Raw genomic sequence first — 17,706 nt, forward strand, 5'->3', positions numbered from 1 at the left:
AGCGATAAAAAAACACGTTGTGGAGGTGTGCTACACACAGCGCTAAGATAACGACACTGCAGTCAAAGATAGCTTTATTCGAACTAAACAGCCTTGCTTTAAAGCCTCCCTCAACCCGCCCCCCCTGTGGGCACGGATGCTCCAAAAGACACATACTCACAAACCCCTGTAGGCTATCTCCCTTAGCCGGAACGGTGGCTAATTGTGAGCCGGTTCAGATGTGCCAGGAAATGGGGTCGCCACAACGTTTTATTTAGATTGTACAAGATCACCATAATCTTCAAATTTCGAATTACATTTCAAAAACTAACGAACCACGGGGAGCCGCAGCACAGAGATGAAAGAGCCGCATGCGGCTCCAGAGCCGCATGCGGCTCCGGAGCCGCGGGTTGCCAACCCCTGGACTAGGCAGTTTAAATGGATCTCCACAAATGGATGGGCTGAAGGGACTGTTTCTGAGCTGTAGTTTTCTATGACTCTAACTTGTGGGCATGCCGAAAGATACCCTGAATCTTTTTCGGTCATCTGACTATTCTGAATGTAGCTAATGAGGTGGAGGTTATATTTCTCAAGCGTTCCCAGATGTGTAGTAAATTTTCAGACACTAGAATCAATGTTAATGTTTCATTGTCAGGAAATAACAGTTTTGGTGTGCGTATTGAAAACAATGAGGGGCATCTTGAATAATTCAAGTGTTTTGCGTTGAGCCATGTGTGCGCACCCCTGTTGGGATGTACAGCAATGCCATTGCTAATTTCCAATGGATGTCTGCTCTGGGATTTGGGTAAGTGCACATATCCATGCAATCGAACAGACTACTGGAGGAAATCAGTGGTTTGAACAGCACCTGTAGTGAGGAAAGGAATTATAGATCTCAGAATGGTGTAGGCCCTTTGGCCCACCATGTTGTGCTGGCCTCAATCCAACATTTCCCTTCTACATAGCCCTCCATTTTTCTTTCATCTATGAGTCTCTTAAATATCCCTCCCTGATTAATCTGCCTCAACCACCATCGGGATATTTCATGCATGCATCCCCCACTTTCTGTGTAAAAACAAAACTTAACTCTGACATCCCCCCGCCCCCACCTACATTTTCCTCCAATCACCTTACATTTATGCCATCTAATGTTACTCATTACTCCACCCAGGGAAAAAGCTTTTCACTCTATCTAAGCCTCTTATCATCTTGTACAGCTCTATGAAATCATCTGTCACCCTGATTCACTCCAATGTGTAAAGTCCTAGCTTGCTCAACCTTTCTTCATAGACATGCTAAAGAGGAAAGTTTCAGATTAGACTATCAGACCATAAGGCATACTAGCAGAATTAGGCCGTTCAGTCCATTGAGTTTGCTCTGCCATTCCATCATGGCTGATCTGGATCCCACTCAACCCTTACACCTGCCTTCTCACCATATCCTTTGATGCCCTGACCAATTAGGAAATTATCAACTTTTGCTTTAAGTACACCCACGGGCTTGGCCTCCACCACAGTGTGTGGCAGAGCATTCCACAGATTCACTGCTCTCTGGCTAAAAAGAATTCCTCCTTCCTTCTGTTCCAAAAAGTTTCTGCAGTTTTGAGGCTGTGCCCTCTTGTTCTGGACACCCCCACCATAGGAAACATCCTCTCCACATCCACCCTATCTAGTCCTTTCAACATTCAGTAGGTTTCAACGAGTTCCTCCCACATCTTCTAAACAGTGAGTACAGGTGCAGAGCTGCTGAAAGCTCCTTATATGTTAATGCCATCAATCCCAAAATCATCCTTGTGAATCCCCTCTGGACCCTCTCTGATGACAACAAATCCTTTCTGAGATATGGGGCCCAAAACTGTTAACGATACTCCAAGTGCAGCCTGACTAGTGTCTTATGAAGCCTCAGGATTACCTCCTTGCTTTTATATCATATACCCCTTGAAATAAATGCTGACTTGGCATTTGTCTTCTTTATCACAGACTCAACCCGGGAGTCTTTCATGAGTCCCTCTGCACCTCTGATGTTTAAACCTTCTCACCATTTAGATAATCATCTGCACTATTGTTCCTTTTAACAAAATGCATTATCATGCATTATCAACACTGTATTCCACCTGCCACTTTTTTGTCCGTTCTTCCAATTTATTTAAAATCCAGCTTGTTACGTATCCCGTAACTGGATCACTTACCAGCAAAGATAGAGAGGTCCGTTGAAGTCTGATGTCACTATTTTCAAATGTTTTTATTTATAAAGGGGCACAAAAGTAAGGTTAATACAAACATTCAGATAATGCACGTCGTCAATACTCAATCTAAAGCGCTGGTATAGTAATAATCATCATTAAGAAATGAGCTGTACTGTTGTCTAGGGGATAATATATTGTCCGTTGGAAATATAAAAGTCACTCAGAAGTCTGCAGGCTTCAGCCTTTTGGGAATCGCTGGGTTTCACGTGTTGGAGAGAGAGAGAGAGAGATTGGTGAGAAAAGGAAAACTTGCCCAGGTCTTTATGAAGCAAATCCGTTGAATCAGGGGAGCGGGCTCCCCCCCGATGTTAGTTAAAAGTGGTTTTCCGTGATTCCAGCCACAGATTCCAGGCCCGGAATCTAACGCATGTGGCTTCCTTCAAAATGGCTTCCCGTTATGACGGGATCGTTATCGTGTCTTCTTGGTGCATCTGAAGGGGTTGTCCCCCCCCCCCCCCCCAGACCCTCCTTTATACTTCCTCATGGGGTCGCAGGTGTCAATCAGGTTGGGATGATGCAATCTCTCTCTCAACCAGCCCACTTTGCCCGAGGGCTTTACACGTGGTCTCCACGAGACAATAGTCAATGTCGCCTTGTTTTTCATCCCGGTGGAACGTGGTATTCGGCACGTCTCTCTCTCCCATTTCCTGTGTCTATTCAGCACGTCTCTCTCTCTCTCCCACTTCCTGGGTCTACTGACCCCCCCCCCCCCTTAACTAGTGCTCTTGCGATTCTCACAAAGGAGGGGGCTGCGGACACAACAAGCTGCAATTGGATTGCTTCCTCAGCACTACCTACCCCTCCACCTGTCTTCGTATCATCCACAAACTTTGCTACAAAACCATCAAATCCATGATCCAAATCATTGACAAACAATGTGAAAAGTAGTGGTCGCTATGCTGACCCCTGAGGAACACCACTAGTCACTGGCAGCCAACCAGAAAAGGTCCCCTTTATTCCAACCCGTTGCCTCCTGCCTATCAGCCATTCCTCTATCCATGCCAGTATCTTTCCTGTAATGCCATAGGGTTTTATCTTATTAAGCAGCCGTGTGTGGCATCTTATCAAATGCCTTCTGGAAATCCAAGTAAATGACATCCACTGCCTCTCCATTGTCCACTCTGCTTGTTACTCCCTTAAAGAACTCTTAACCGATTTATCAGGCAAGATTTCTGTTTTCAGAAATCATGCTGACTTTGACTTATTTTATCATTAGTTTCCAAGTACCCTGAAACCTCATCTTTAAACCTCCAACACTTTCCCAACCATTGAAGTTGGGCTAACTGGCCTATGATTTCCTTCCTTTTGCCTTCCTCCCTTCTTAAAGAGTGGAGTGACATTTGCAATCAGGATAGAATGCATTTAGCTGCCATTCAGCCTACCAGATTCCACATCCAGAACATTATCTCAGATACCTCCCATGGCCCTGAAGGAATCTCACCACTAGCCACCTCTTTCCTACCCACCTCATTTTGTGTTCCTAAGGATAACACTCTCTATGACTCCCTGGTCACCTCATCACTCCTAATCCATCCTCGACCCCTGACACTCTCCCACTGCAATCACAGGATGCACAACATGTGTTCTTAAGCTCCTGTCCTCACCAGAACCCATGGACCCAAGCAGTCTTTGCCCTTCATTTGGAAATATATTGCTATTCTGTCAACATCCTGAATGACACCCCCCCCCCCACCCTCCAAATAGCACTGCAGCTATTACCCATGTCACAAGATTCTAACAGTTCCAAGAGACAGCTCACCAGAACTTCCTCAGGGGAGTTAAGGATGGACAATTTGTATAAATTGTGGTATTTCAAAGTTCAAAGTACATTATGTGACCATATATGACCCTGAAGTTCATATTCTTGTGGGTATACTCAATAAATCCATAATAGAAGCCGCACCAATAGGGCAAACAACCAGTGTGCAAAAGACAGCACACTCGGCAAACGCAAAAAGAAATAATAATAATAATAAATAAATAAATAAGCAATTAGTATCGAGAACATGAGAGGAAGAGTCCTTGAAAGTGAGTTCATAGGTTGTGGGAGTGGTTCAGTGATGGGACGAGTGAAGTTATCCCTGCTGGTTCAAGAGCCTGATGGTTGAGGGGTAGTAACTGTTACTGAACTTAGAAGTATTGGAGTTGCATAAGACATTAGTGAGGCCGAATTATCAACACATTATCCCCCGTAACTTCCGCCATCTCCAAAGGGACTCTACCACTAAGCTTGTCTTTACCTCCCCCCTCCCCTGCTTTCCACTGACATCACTCCCTCCACGATTCCCTTGTCCACTCATCTCTCCCCACTCTTCCCTCTCTAGGCACCTATCATTGTAAGTTGCCTAAGTGCGACACCTGCCCATACGCTTCCTCCCTGGCCTCAATTCAGGGCCCCAAGTGGTCCTTCCAGGTAAGGGAACACTTCACCTGCAAATCTGCTGGGGTCATCTGTTGTGTCTGGTGCTCCCGATTCGGCCTTCTCTACATTTGTGAGACCCGTCTTAAATTGGGGGGGGGAACCACTTCATTGGGCACCTCAGCAACATCCGTCACAAACGTAACTTCCTGGTGGCCCTACATTTTAATTCCAATTCTCATTCCAATGTGTCGACTCATGGCCTCCTCTTGTGCCAAGATGAGGCCACCTTCAGGGTGGAGGAGCAACACCTTGTATTCTGTCTGGATAGCCTCCAGCCTGATGGCATGAATATCAATTTCTCCTTCCAATGAACAAAATTCCTTTGTTCCCTACTCTGACCTTTTACTTCTTCTCACCTGCCTGTTACTTCCCCCCCGAGTCCCCTCCTCCTTCCCTTTCTCCTATGGTCCATGCTCCTCTCTCATCAGATTCTTTCTTCTCCAGCCTTTGACCTTTCCCACCCATCTGGCTTCAACTATCATTTTCCAGCTAACTTCTTTCCCCTCCCCCAGACTTTTAATTCAGGCATCTCCCCACTTTTCACTCAGTCCCGAAGAGTGGTCTGGGCACGAAATGTCAACTGTTTATTCATTTCCATAGAAGCTGCCTGACCTGCTGAGTTCCTCCAGCACTTTGTGTGTGTGTGTTGCTTTGGGTTTCCAACGTCTGCAGAATCTCTTGTGTTTGTAAGAGTTTTGAACTCTTCAAAATTTAAAATTTGTTTAACTCGTTGTTTCTAGGAGGAAATGGTGGTACATAGCACGGACCCGGAACCTGGCTGAGCTAACCTGAGATTAGTGCTTGCTGTGGACGTCGACGAAGCAAAGCTACCTTGTGACTGAGTGGTTCTGCTGAGTATCCTGACCATGAAGAACAGTGAGGAACAGGTGACTGTAGTGACTCAGAGGTTGTCAACCCCCACCCGGAGTTCCAACAACTTGTTCAGGCCAGATATTCGGCAGGTATCGTATATTCTCTTCCACTCCTACACTTCCCGCCACCCCCCACCACAACCACCACTACTTAATAATTTCCTGTCAGAATGACCTTATCTACAGACACTGCTGTGCCTAGCATCACTTTATTGACATAAATGACTGCGTGTGTGTATATTAAAAAACTATCTTATATATATTTATTTAGCCTTTTACAAATGTGTTCTTTTATCTTACTATGTATTTTTTGTGCTGCATCGGATCCCGAGTAAGAATTATTTCATTCTCCTTTGCACTTGTATACTAGAAATCACATGAAACATTCTTGAATCTTGAATCTGGTTGATGACCTTAATTTGCACATTGCAGCGGCTATAATTTGCCTTGTTAACCTGCAACATGCAGATGCAATTATCCTTGAAGTTAAATAGAGATGTATTGTTTTGGACCTTAATTAACTGTAGTATTGCCTATTTAAAAACAATTGCTTTCAAGTTTTAGATTTTCCTATTTATAGAACTCATTAATAAAATCCTAACTGCAATGTGTGTTGATGACTCTCTCTCCAGTACAAGGTTATTTTAAAGAAGCATCTGGGTAATTTTGAGCAAAAGAGCAAAATCAAGTTGCCGAAACATTTTTCTGTACATAATGTGCAAGCCTATTTTTGGAACCTTTCAAAGTGTCTTTTCAAACCCGCCTGCCTTTGAGCTTGCTAACCTTTTGCTCTACACCAAAATCTTTCAGTGCTGCTGTGGGCTGAAGATTCTCTTCCTAATTACCGGCCGTCTCACTCTTCACATACTTTCAGGGAAGTGCTCAATATAATGAGATATGGGAAAGCATTTCAGTGACTCATCTTGATTCATTTTACAAGGTTTTTGTGTGGTCACTAGAGCCTGAATCGCTGTTGAGCACAAGTATTGTACTTGTGGTCTGTCTTCACAGTTGGAAAACTAGCTGCCGTTACGGGAGGTGTAGAAAGGGACATGGTGTAATTACCTGAGTGATAAATTGGTAGTGACAGAAAGTAATAATCAGTGGATTAAGGCTGATTTAATAAATCTGGAAGTTTATAGAGGAAACTTAACCTTGGGCTTGAAAAATCTGGTATATTTATGATTTTTATATAGTCCTGAGACCATTCCAGTCAACTCTTTTATATTTCCAGGTACTTATTTGGTACAGTAGTTTGTTTAAAATAAAAATAGTTACTGAAAGATTTAATGTTGATGTATAGCCAAATCTTTTATTATGCGACTGCTCTGCAATGCCTACTGATGCCTACATGGGGCGCTATAGTAGTTAGCGCAACACCATCACAGCTCGGAGCTTCAGAGTTCAGAGTTCAATTCCGGAGCTGTCTGTAAGAGGCTTGTACGTCCTTCCTGTTAGCGCGTGGGTAAATTCAGCCAGCTCCATTACAGGCACTAGCTTCCCCACCATCAAGGACATCTTCAATAGGGTAATGCCTCAAAAAAAAGGCAGCATCTATCTTTAAGGAACCCCACCACTGAGGACATGCCCTCTTCTCATTGCCAGCATCAGGGAGGAGGTACAGGAGCCTGAAGACACACACTCAATGATTTAGGAACAGCCTCTTCCCGTCTGCCTTCAGATTTATGAATGGACAGTGAATCCATGAACATCATCCCACTATTTTTGCTCTCTTTTTGCACGACTCATTTACTTTATACAGCGATGCCTTACTGGCAGTAAACAAAACTACTAACCGTTAATCACACCTTTTCCAGAAAAAGATCACTGCAATCGATAGCCTGTAACTCCCCTTTTGGAGTTGAGCTTTCAAGCTGCCAGTACGATCTGGCATTTTTTTGCAGCATGAACTGAAGTCTCAAAGGTGCAGGACGGTTGTAGCATGGTGTGTACAGACTGGGGCCCAGGCCTGACTGTGAGGAACGAGCCAACATTTGCCCATGGCTGGAGCAGACTTTGTACCGATGCACAGCGGCAGGTCCGAGCCGAGGCAGGGCAAAGTCAAGGTGGTGGGCCTGTGAGAGAGGAACGAGCGGGTGCTTGACTGATTTGTGCCGGGTCAGACTGGGAAGGCCAGGTACGGGACAAATCAAGGCTGCGCGGCTCGGGCCCAAGAGTGTATTTGAAGCCTGGGTCCAAGAATGAAGAACAACCCATTGTTTGGTTGATTTTAAACACCTGTCCAAATTTGTTATTTTTTTTCCACACTGGGTATCTAACAGCCTTTTTTTTTAATGGGTTCTATTGTTTCTTTGTTTTGTGGCTGCCTGAAAGGCGATGAATCTCAAGGTTGTATATGGTATACATACTTAGAAATAAATGTACTTTGAACCTTGATTCTGACTGAATCTACTAAGCATCCACTCTCTTGGCTTTAAGCCAGCCATAGTTGGCTTGCAAGCAACAACCCTATAATGCTTATATTCACAAAAAGAAGAGAGTTTATTTTTATTTTACTTTGCTTCTTAAAATTGTATGTATTAAAGCCTGGTGAGATTGCAAGCTCTGATTCAGCTTCCTGAAGTTTGAATGCCAGTCATGACTCAGTCATAGATGTATCAATGAATTATGCCAAATAATTATGGAGTTCAGAATTTACACTTAATTTAGTACAGGATTGGTTTTGCTAAAGGGAGAGTCAAAAAAATTAGTGCAGCACACACAGCCCGTTGAAGAGGAATAAGCAGTCGCTGTTGTGGGCCAGAAGACAATGGGACATAGGAGCAGAAATAGGCCATTTGGCCATCAGGTTTTCAGCAGGCCATCATGGCTGGTTTACCATCCCTCTCAACCCCATTCTCTCGCCTTCTCCATGTAACCTTTGATATCCTCAAGGAGCTCCACAAGCCATCAAGCAGTTGGTTCTTTTTTTACACACAGGCCTTTTGCATTTCAGTTATGAGTGGAGTGTAACTTTTCTGGTAGTTGGTGACCATTTGTTTGTTTTCACCTAAAGCAAATGTCACCTTGGAGACTTAAGTTGTCGTCAGCTGTTCTTTGTTAGCTACACTGCACTATTCTTGGTTTGCTCTGAAGTTGCTGGCAGTTGCTGTACATGACTGAAGCCCATAATGGCTTCCACAGGCACACAACATCATGCAGGAAACTTACTTACTCTCTGTGAGGATTGTAACCTCTAAAAGATTCTTTTGTTTGGCACCTCCACTAAAATGAACGTACTTTCCTGTGAGATCCAGTAGTTTTTCTCATTATCAACAACTCTATGTTTAATGCTGTTTCCTGGGCATCATTATTTCACAAGACCTCATGTAGGAGAAGCATATCTCCTTCATTAACAAAAAGGCTCTGCAGAGGATGCGCAGTTGATAAAATTCCATCTTCCCCAGAACATACTGTTGCAATGCTATACGGCCATCATAGAGAGCATCCTCTCGTTGGCCATTACTCTCTGGTTTGGTGCAGCATCGTATCTCAATTTACACAATCTACAGTGAACTGTCAGGTCAGCAGAAAATGACATTGGCTGCATTCTACCATCACCACAGGACTTGTACACGTCCAGGACAAAGAATCGGGCTGGGAAGACACTGGACACTACTCTGCAAATTACCTTTCCCAGGAGCTCCCTTCTGGAAAGCGTGATAGAGCTATTAACACAAAAACTTCACGCCATCTTAAAAGTTTCTCCCCCACCCCCAGGCAGTTTATCTGATCAACTATCTAGTTAACCCCCAACCCCTCTATCTATTAACCCCATTATTGCATTGCACTGTAAACAATTTAAACCACATTGTAAATACATTCTGATATTTACGCTTTTATTAAATTTTTTTCCATATTTGTACTTTTTAACCTCTATCTTTATAATTTCTATCATTATTTATTCCTTATCATTATTGAATGTTATTGTTGTATGTCATGCCAACAACACTACAGCAAATGCCTGATAAATGTAAATGTACTTGCAACTATAATTGATCCTTGTAACACTAAATTGAATTGAAGGTCACTTAAGGTTTATTTTTTTGATAGTCTTGTTGATAGGATTTGTGTTCCCTTCTGACACCAGAGGGTCGGTGTCTGGGCTCAGATCATAACAAAGTGCCTTCGCTTGGGCACCACGGTAATATAACGGTTAACACAACGCTATTACAGGGCATTCTGGAGCTTGGAATTCAGTTTCAGCGCCATCTGTAAGGGGTTTGTACTTTCCAATGACTATGTATGTTTGCTCCCACAGTCCAAAGATGTACTGGTTGGTAAGTTAATTGGTTTCTGTAAATAGTCCTGTGATTAGGCTAGTGCTAGATAGGTGGGTTGCTGGGCGGTGTGACTCGTTGGGCCAAAAGTGCCGGTTCTGCGCTGTATCCCTAAATAAGTGAATAAATGCAGCTGGGTCGCATTCAAATGGGTTAAAATACAGCACTGGACTTGTGCTGCCTTCCACTACATGAACACAAAAGTGATATGTTCACGAATCTCAGGAGCAATTGACTGATCAAGATTTAGGTCCAAAGGTTTCAGATTCAGATTTACCTACCGCATGTGCATTGAAGCAGGCAGTGAAATATATCGCACAAAAAGTGCTGGAGGAACTCAGCAGGCCAGGGAGCATCTAGGGAAAAGAGTAAACCTTTGACATTTTGGGCTGAGGCCCTTCATCGGGTTTGGGAAGAAAGAGTCAGAGTAAGAAGGTGGGGAGGAGGGGAGGAAGAAGTTCAAGGTGGTAGGTAAGGTGAGGTGGTAGGTGATAGGTGAGGTGAGACCGGGAGAGAGGGGTGAAGTGAAGTAAAGAGCTGGGAAGTTGATTGGTGAAAGAGATAAAGGGCTGGAGGAGTGGGAATCTGATAGGAGAGGGTAGAAGACTGTGGAAGAAAGGGAAGGGGGAGGATCACCAGAGGGAGGTGATGGGCAGGTAAGGAGATAAGGTGAGAGAGGGAAATGCAAATGGGAATGGTGAAGGGGAAGGAGCAATTACCAGAACTTAGGGAAATCGATGTTCATACCATCAGGTTGGAGGCTCCCCAGACGTGTTGCTCCTCCAACCTATGTGTATTCATTGCAGTAGTAAAGGAGGCCAGTGGACTGACATGTTCGAATGGGGATGGGAAGTACAAACCCCATTTCCAGAAAAGTTGGGATATTTTCAAAAATGTAATAAAAACAAAAATCTGTGATATGTTAATTCTCGTGAACCTTTATTTAACTGACAAAAGTACAAAGAAAAGATTTTCAGTAGTTTTACTGACCAACTTAATTGTATTTTGTAAATATACACAAATTTAGAATTTGATGGCTGCAACACACTCAACAAAAGTTGGGACAGAGGCATGTTTACCATTGTGTTACATCACCTTTCCTTTTAATAACACTTTTGGAACTGAGGATACTAATTGTAGTAGATTTGCAATTGGAAATTTTGTCCATTCTTGCTTGACATAAGACTTTAGCTGCTCAACAGTCCGTGGTCTCTGTTGTCTGATTCACCTCTTCATGATGCGCCATACATTTTCAATAGGAGATAGATCTGGACTGGCAGCAGACCAGTCAAGGACACGCACTCTGTGTCTAAAAAGCCATGCTGTGGTAGCCCGTGCAGAATGTGGTCTGGCATTGTCCTTCTGAAATAAGCATGGACGTCCCGGGAAGAGACGTCGCCTTGATGGCAACCTATGTCTCTCTAAAATCCTAATATATGCCTCAGAGTCAATGGTACCTTCACATACATGCAACTCACCCATGCCGTGGGCAGTGATGCACCCCCATACCATCACAGATGCTGGCTTTTGCACCTTTCGCTGATAACAATCAGGATGGCCGTTTTCATCTTTGGCACGGAGAACTCGACGCCTGTTTTTTCTGAAAACTAGCTGAAATGTGGGCTCATCTGACCACAGCACACAGTTCCACAGTCTTTCGGTCCATCTGAGATGAGCTCAGGCCCAGAGAACTCGCCGGCGTTTCTGCAAAGAGTTGATGTATGGCTTCCTCCTTGCGTGATACAGTTTCAAGTTGCATTTCTGGATGCAGCGACAGACTGTGTTAAGTGACAATGGTTTTCCGAAGTACTCCCGAGTCCAGGTGACTATAATTGTCACAGTAACATGACGGTTTCTTAGGCAGTGCCGCCTGAGGGCTCGAAGATCACGCACATTCAACAGTGGTTTCCAAACTTGCCCTTTACGCACTGAGGTGTCTCTGAATTCTCTGAATCTTTTCACAATATTATGTACTGTAGATGTTGAAAGACCTAAATTCTGTGCAATCTTGCATTGGGAAATGTTCCTTTTGAACTGACTAACAATTCTCTCACAAATTTTGGCACAAAGGGGTGAGCCACGACCCATCCTTGCTTGCAAAGACTGAGCCTTTGATGGACGCTACTTTTATACCCAGTCATGATACCTTACCTGCTACCAATTAGCCTGCTTAATGTGGAGTCTTCCAAACCGGTGTTACTTGAATATTCTGTGCACTTTTCAATCTTATTTTAACTCTGTCCCAACTTTTGTTGAGTGTGTTGCAGCCATCAAATTCTAAATTTGTGTATATTTACAAAATACAATTAAGTTGGTCAGTAAAACTACTGAAAATCTTTTCTTTGTACTTTTGTCAGTTAAGTAAAGGTTCACGTGAATTAACATATCACAGATTTTTGTTTTTATTGCATTTTGGAAAAAATCCCAACTTTTCTGGAAATGGGGTTTGTAGAATTGAAATGGGTGGCGACCAGGAGGTCCTGCTTTTACTGGCGGATGTAGTGTAGGTGCTTGGCGAAGCAGTCTCCCAATCTACATCGGGTCTCACCGATACACCAGAAGCCACAACTAGAGCACCAGATACAGTAGGCAAGTCCAACAGACTCGCAGGTGAAATGTCAACTCGCCTGATAGTGAGGGAGGAGGTGTAGGTGTATCACTTGTTCTGCTGGCAAGGATAAGTACCACGAGGGTGATCAGTGGGGAGGGACAAGTGGACAAGGTAGTCGTGTGGGGTGGGGGGTGCTTATTGTCTTATGGTAGGGAGCGATCCCTGCAGAAAGTGGAAAGTTGGGGAGGGGAAGATGTGCTTGGTGGTGGGATCCCACTGGAGATGGCAGAAGTTGGGGAGAATTATGTGCTGGACCCAGAGGCTAATGGGGTGGTCAGTGAGGACAAGAGGAATCCTGTCCCTGCTGGGGTGGTGACAGGATGTGGTGAGGGTAGATGTGTGTGAAATGGAAGAGGTGCAGGTGAGGGCAAGGTTGATGGTGGAGGAAGGGAAGCCCCTTTCTTTGAAGGAGGAGGACATCTCAGTAGCTCTGGAACGAAAAGCCTCGCCCTGAGAGCAGATGCGGTGGAGATGGAGGAACTGAGAGAAGGGGATGGGATGGTGTCTTTACAAATAACAGTGGGAAGAGGTATAGTCCAGGTAGCTGTGAGAATCAGTGGGTTTGTAAAAGGTGTCAGTAAATAGACTGTGAAATACAGTGTGATCGGCAGTGAAATACATTGTTTGCATCAGCAACCAACACAACCTAAGGGTGTGCTGAGGCTGGTGCCAACATAGCATGTCCAAATGCTCATCAGAACAACAGCAGTGAAAACTAGCTCCATTTCTCCGTCACACCCAAGCCCCTGGGCTTCCATCCTCCATTGGACCAGTGGACTCACAGGCAATGCGCCTCCGACTTCCTCAGTGGACCATAGACTCATTGACCCGGGCATTTGGCCTTTGAGCTTTCTGGACCTCTGATCAAGCTTCGGGATTCGATCTTTGGTATTGAGCTCAGGACTAACCAGTGATGTGACCCCCAAGCTCTAGATCAGGGTTCTCAACCTCTCTTATGCCACATGGACCAATACCATTAAGAAGGGAGTCTGTGGATCCCAGGTCGGGAAACCCTGCTCTAGATGGTACATGGCTATTTAGTGTGTCAGTTAGGAAGTAATCACTGGTATCGCAGAAGCTAGACTGGGGAAGGATCCAGTGTTCCATGCCACAGAGCATTTGAGATGTCAGCTTGTTATTTTTATTTCCACCACGAAAGGGAAAGAAAAAATGAATTTAAATCGTCACTATTGTCATGTACATTCAAATTGCATTGTCTGCTCCATTGATTCAGGTTTTGGCATTTCATCATAATTGCCATAGCAACCCATAACCACCCCACTACCATACAACTGGCAAGTTTTAGTTTTGCACATCTGAGACAATCTGACTGTTTGAAGTAACAGCATGCATTGCCTACTGAATATTGAAAGATCCAGAGAGAGTGGGTGTGTTTCCCATAGTGGGAGAGCCTTGGAATATAGGACAAAGACTCAGAATAGAAGGATGTCCCTTTAGAATGGAGAAACATAGAAACATAGAAAATAGGTGCAGGAGTAGGCCATTCGGCCCTTCGAGCCTGCACCGCTATTCAGTATGATCATGGCTGATCATCCAACTCATAACCCTGTACCTGCTTTCTCTCCATACCCCCTGATCCCTTTAGCCACAAGGGTCATATCTAACTTCCTCTTAAATATAGCCAATGAACCGGCCTCAACTGATTCCTGTGGCAGAGAATTCCACAGATTCACCACTCTCTGTGTGAAGAAGTTTTTCCTCATCTCAGTCCTAAAAGACTTCCTCTTTATCCTTAAACTTCTGGACTTCCCCAACATCGGAAACAATCTTCCTGCATCTAGCCTGTCCAATCCCTTTAGAATTTTATACGTTTCAATAAGATTCCCCCTCAATCTTCTAAATTCTAGTGAGTATAAGCCTAGTCGATCCAGTTTTTCTTTATATGGAAGTCCTGCCATCCCAGGAATCAATCTGGTGAACCTTCTTTGTACTCCCTCTATGGCAAGAATGTCTTTCCTCAGATTAGGGGACCAAAACTGCACACAATACTCTAGGTACGGTCTCACCAAGGCCTTGTACAACTGCAGTAGAACCTCCCTGCTCCTGTACTTAAATCCTTTTGCTATGAATGCCAACATACCATTTGCCTTTTTCACCGCCTGCTGTACCTGCATGCCCACCTTCAATGACTTGTGTACAATGACACCAAGGTCTCGTTGCACCTCCCCTTTTCCTAATCAGCCACCATTCAGATAATAATCTGTTTTCCTGTTCTTGCAACCAAAGTGGATAACCTCACATTTATCCACATTAAATTGCATCTGCCATGAATTTGCCCACTCACCTAACCTATCCAAGTCACCCTACATCCTCTTAGCATCCTCCTTACAGCTAACACCGCCGCCCAGCTTCGTGTCATCCGCAAACTTGGAGATACTGTATTTAATTCCCTCATCTAAATCATTAATATATATTGTAAACAACTGGAGTCCCAGCACTGAGCCTTGTGGTACCCCACTAGTCACTGCCTGTCATTCTGAAAAGGTCCCTTTTACTCCCACTCTTTGCTTCCTGTCTGCCAACCAATTCTCTATCCACATCAATACCATACCCACAATACCATGTGCTTTAAGTTTGCACACTAATCTCCTGTGTGGGACCTTTTGAAAATCTAAATATACCACATCCAATTGCTCTCCCCTATCCACTCTACTAGTTACATCTTCAAAAAATTCTATAAGATTCGTCAGACATGATTTTCCTTTCACAAATCCATGCTGACCTTGTCCGATGATTTCACCTCTTTCCAAATGTGCTGTTATCACATCTTTGATAACCAACTCTAGCATTTTCCCCAGCACCGATGTCAGACTAACCAGTCTATAATTCCCTGGTTTTTCTCTCCCTCCTTTTTTAAAAAGGAGATAAGGAGAAATTTCTTTTACCAGAGGGTGGTGAATCTGTGCAATTCACTACCACTTATGGCTGTGGAGGCCGAGTCACTGGGTATATTTAAAGCAGAGTTTGGTCGGGTTTTGATTTGTAAGAGTGTCGGAAGATTACGGAGTGAAGGCAGGAGAATGGAGTTGAGGGGGGAAATAAACTACTAGTTAAGATGACAGCACCAAACGTGTGTGACAGCTTTCTGGTAGTCAAAAAGCTAAGAAATCTGACTAAAAACATCACTAAAAATAACTTTTCTGAGGTAAATTGTGTTAAACTGTCACCACAACCAGTAAAGGGACAAGCGATGGCGAGGCGAGTTTGGGGGATGAGCCGAGATGGTGTGTTGCAGAATTGTTGCAGATGGAGTTCCGATGCTCTTACAACTGACCTGGGAATGAGGTTGGATCACTGTGAGTGCCAAGAGGAGATTCGACGCCCTTGCATCTGGCCCTGGTGCAAGCTTGGATCACTCTGGGTGCTGAACTGATTTGAAGAGCTTGAGAGCGGCTTCGGGCTGGGTGATGGAATCCGGGTCCAGAGCGAGTCACTAGGTGCAACAGCGATACCCGGACCCTAGTGCAAGGTGCGATACGTTGTTTAGACAGTCTTAACGCCAGCCCAGATCGGAGACGAGAGCGATTTTGCTCGCTTTCCGTGATGTTCACTCCTCTCTCCAGGGCGCTGGCGCCTTTAGCTGCTTGTTTGGTCGATCTAGACACCAGCCCAGGTAGACTGAAAAGGCAGAGTGTTGCAAGAGCCGATTTCGCTCGTTCTCTGTAATGGTCACTCCTCTCTCTGTAGGGCGCAGAGGCTATGAAGACTGCCGTGGCTGTTGTGCTCTGCGCCTGCTAATATGATGTATTGATAAGTGAGGCTTTTATCCTACTCTGGAATGCTCAGGGGTTTGGATCTGAGGACTCAATTTTTGGTTCAGATTGTTGTTGTTCACTTCAATTGTTTGCATGATTTTTCCCCCCTTTCTCTTGCTTAACGGGTGTTGGTCATTTATTTTTATTTTTTATATTTTTTTCCTTAATTGGGTTATTTTGGACTTCTTGCTGTGTGGCTACCTGCAGACAAACAAATCTCAAGGTTGTACAATTTAAGCATCTGTTGATAACAAATGCACTTTGAACTTGAAATCAGTCGTAATCTAATGGTGGAACAAACTTGATGAGATGAATGGTCTAAATTTGTTCCTTCATCTTAAAGTCTTATTACCACATTGTGAAAATGTAGTTATGTAAATGTACTGAGACTAAATTGCATCATTTGCCAGTTCTAAAGTTCTTACGCATTTTAGCACAGTTTTGCAATAATTTCAGCATTACTTATTGATATCATTTATACTTATGACTTCCGAGTGAACACTTTAATATTTTTGATACTGATAAACCATTTGGAATACTGGACCACAACAATGAAAAGTTATTAGAGTCTGCTTTATTTGAATTGCCCATGGTGACAGTTTTAGGAAAAAGTATGGGATAAGAACTGAGCAATTTGAATAAATTACCCAATGGGAACTGAAAAAAAGAGCAGTCATTTGCAGCCAACTGTGAAGTGTGCATTTTAAATGTACCGTGAATTCTTTTTGAAAATTTGTTTTGAGCAGGACAGCTGGGAGATTGTGGAAGGGCTTCGCGACGTTACAAGCGCCATCCATGAGCCAGAGAAGCAAGAAGGGTACATGCTGAAGAAGAGGAAGTGGCCCCTGAAAGGCTGGCATAAGGTGCGGTTATTGGGGGGGAGGGAGCAATGTTGAAATACACCGGTGTAAGAAAACAGAAATGTACCAAAATAACCACATTCATATTTGTTTGTTGGGTCATTGTACAGTACGGTACAGAAACAGGTTCTTCAGCCCATCGAGTAGCTGCTAGCACTAAACTATTATTCTTCCTAGTCCTGTCAGCCTGCGCCCAAACCACAGCCCTCCCATCCATGTACCTGTCCAAATTTCTCTTAGATGTAGAAATCGTACCCATATCCACCACTTCCACTGGCAGCTCGTTCCACCCTCTGGGTGAAGAAGCTCCCCCTCATGTTCCCCTTAAATATTTTACCTTTCACCCTTGCTCTAGGCCCTCTATCTATTTCTTGTCTCACCCAAACTAGTTAAAGAAACCTGCTTGCATTTACCCTATCTATACCCTTCATTATTTTGTATAGCTCTTTCAAATCTCTCCTCACCCTCCTAAACTCCAGGGAATATAGTCCTAACCTATTTAACCTTTCCTTATAACTCAGGTCTCCAAATCTTACCAACATCCTTGTATATTTCCTCAGAACTCCTTCAATCTTATTGATATCTTTTTTTATAGGCAGGGGACCGGAACACAGTTACTACCATCCAGCTGTTGGGTTCCTGGCTGCTGGGGAGCTGTGGA

The 17,706-nt window shown here is 43.9% G+C and overlaps 1 protein-coding gene across 2 annotated transcripts in view; it reads left to right on the forward strand.

Moving 5' to 3' along the window:
* Positions 1-17,706, forward strand: part of osbpl3b (oxysterol binding protein-like 3b) — a 166,546-nt gene that overhangs the window by 39,474 nt on the left and 109,366 nt on the right. For both annotated transcript variants that reach the window (XM_059945110.1, XM_059945111.1), the window contains exons 2-3: positions 5,387-5,608; positions 16,932-17,048. In XM_059945110.1, coding sequence (XP_059801093.1) covers positions 5,513-5,608; positions 16,932-17,048 — 213 coding nt within the window. In that variant the 5' untranslated portion in view covers positions 5,387-5,512. The remainder of the gene's footprint in view (positions 1-5,386; positions 5,609-16,931; positions 17,049-17,706) is intronic.

This window comes from Hypanus sabinus, chromosome 20 (assembly GCF_030144855.1).
Source record: "Hypanus sabinus isolate sHypSab1 chromosome 20, sHypSab1.hap1, whole genome shotgun sequence".
Classification (NCBI taxonomy): Eukaryota; Metazoa; Chordata; class Chondrichthyes; order Myliobatiformes; family Dasyatidae; genus Hypanus; species Hypanus sabinus.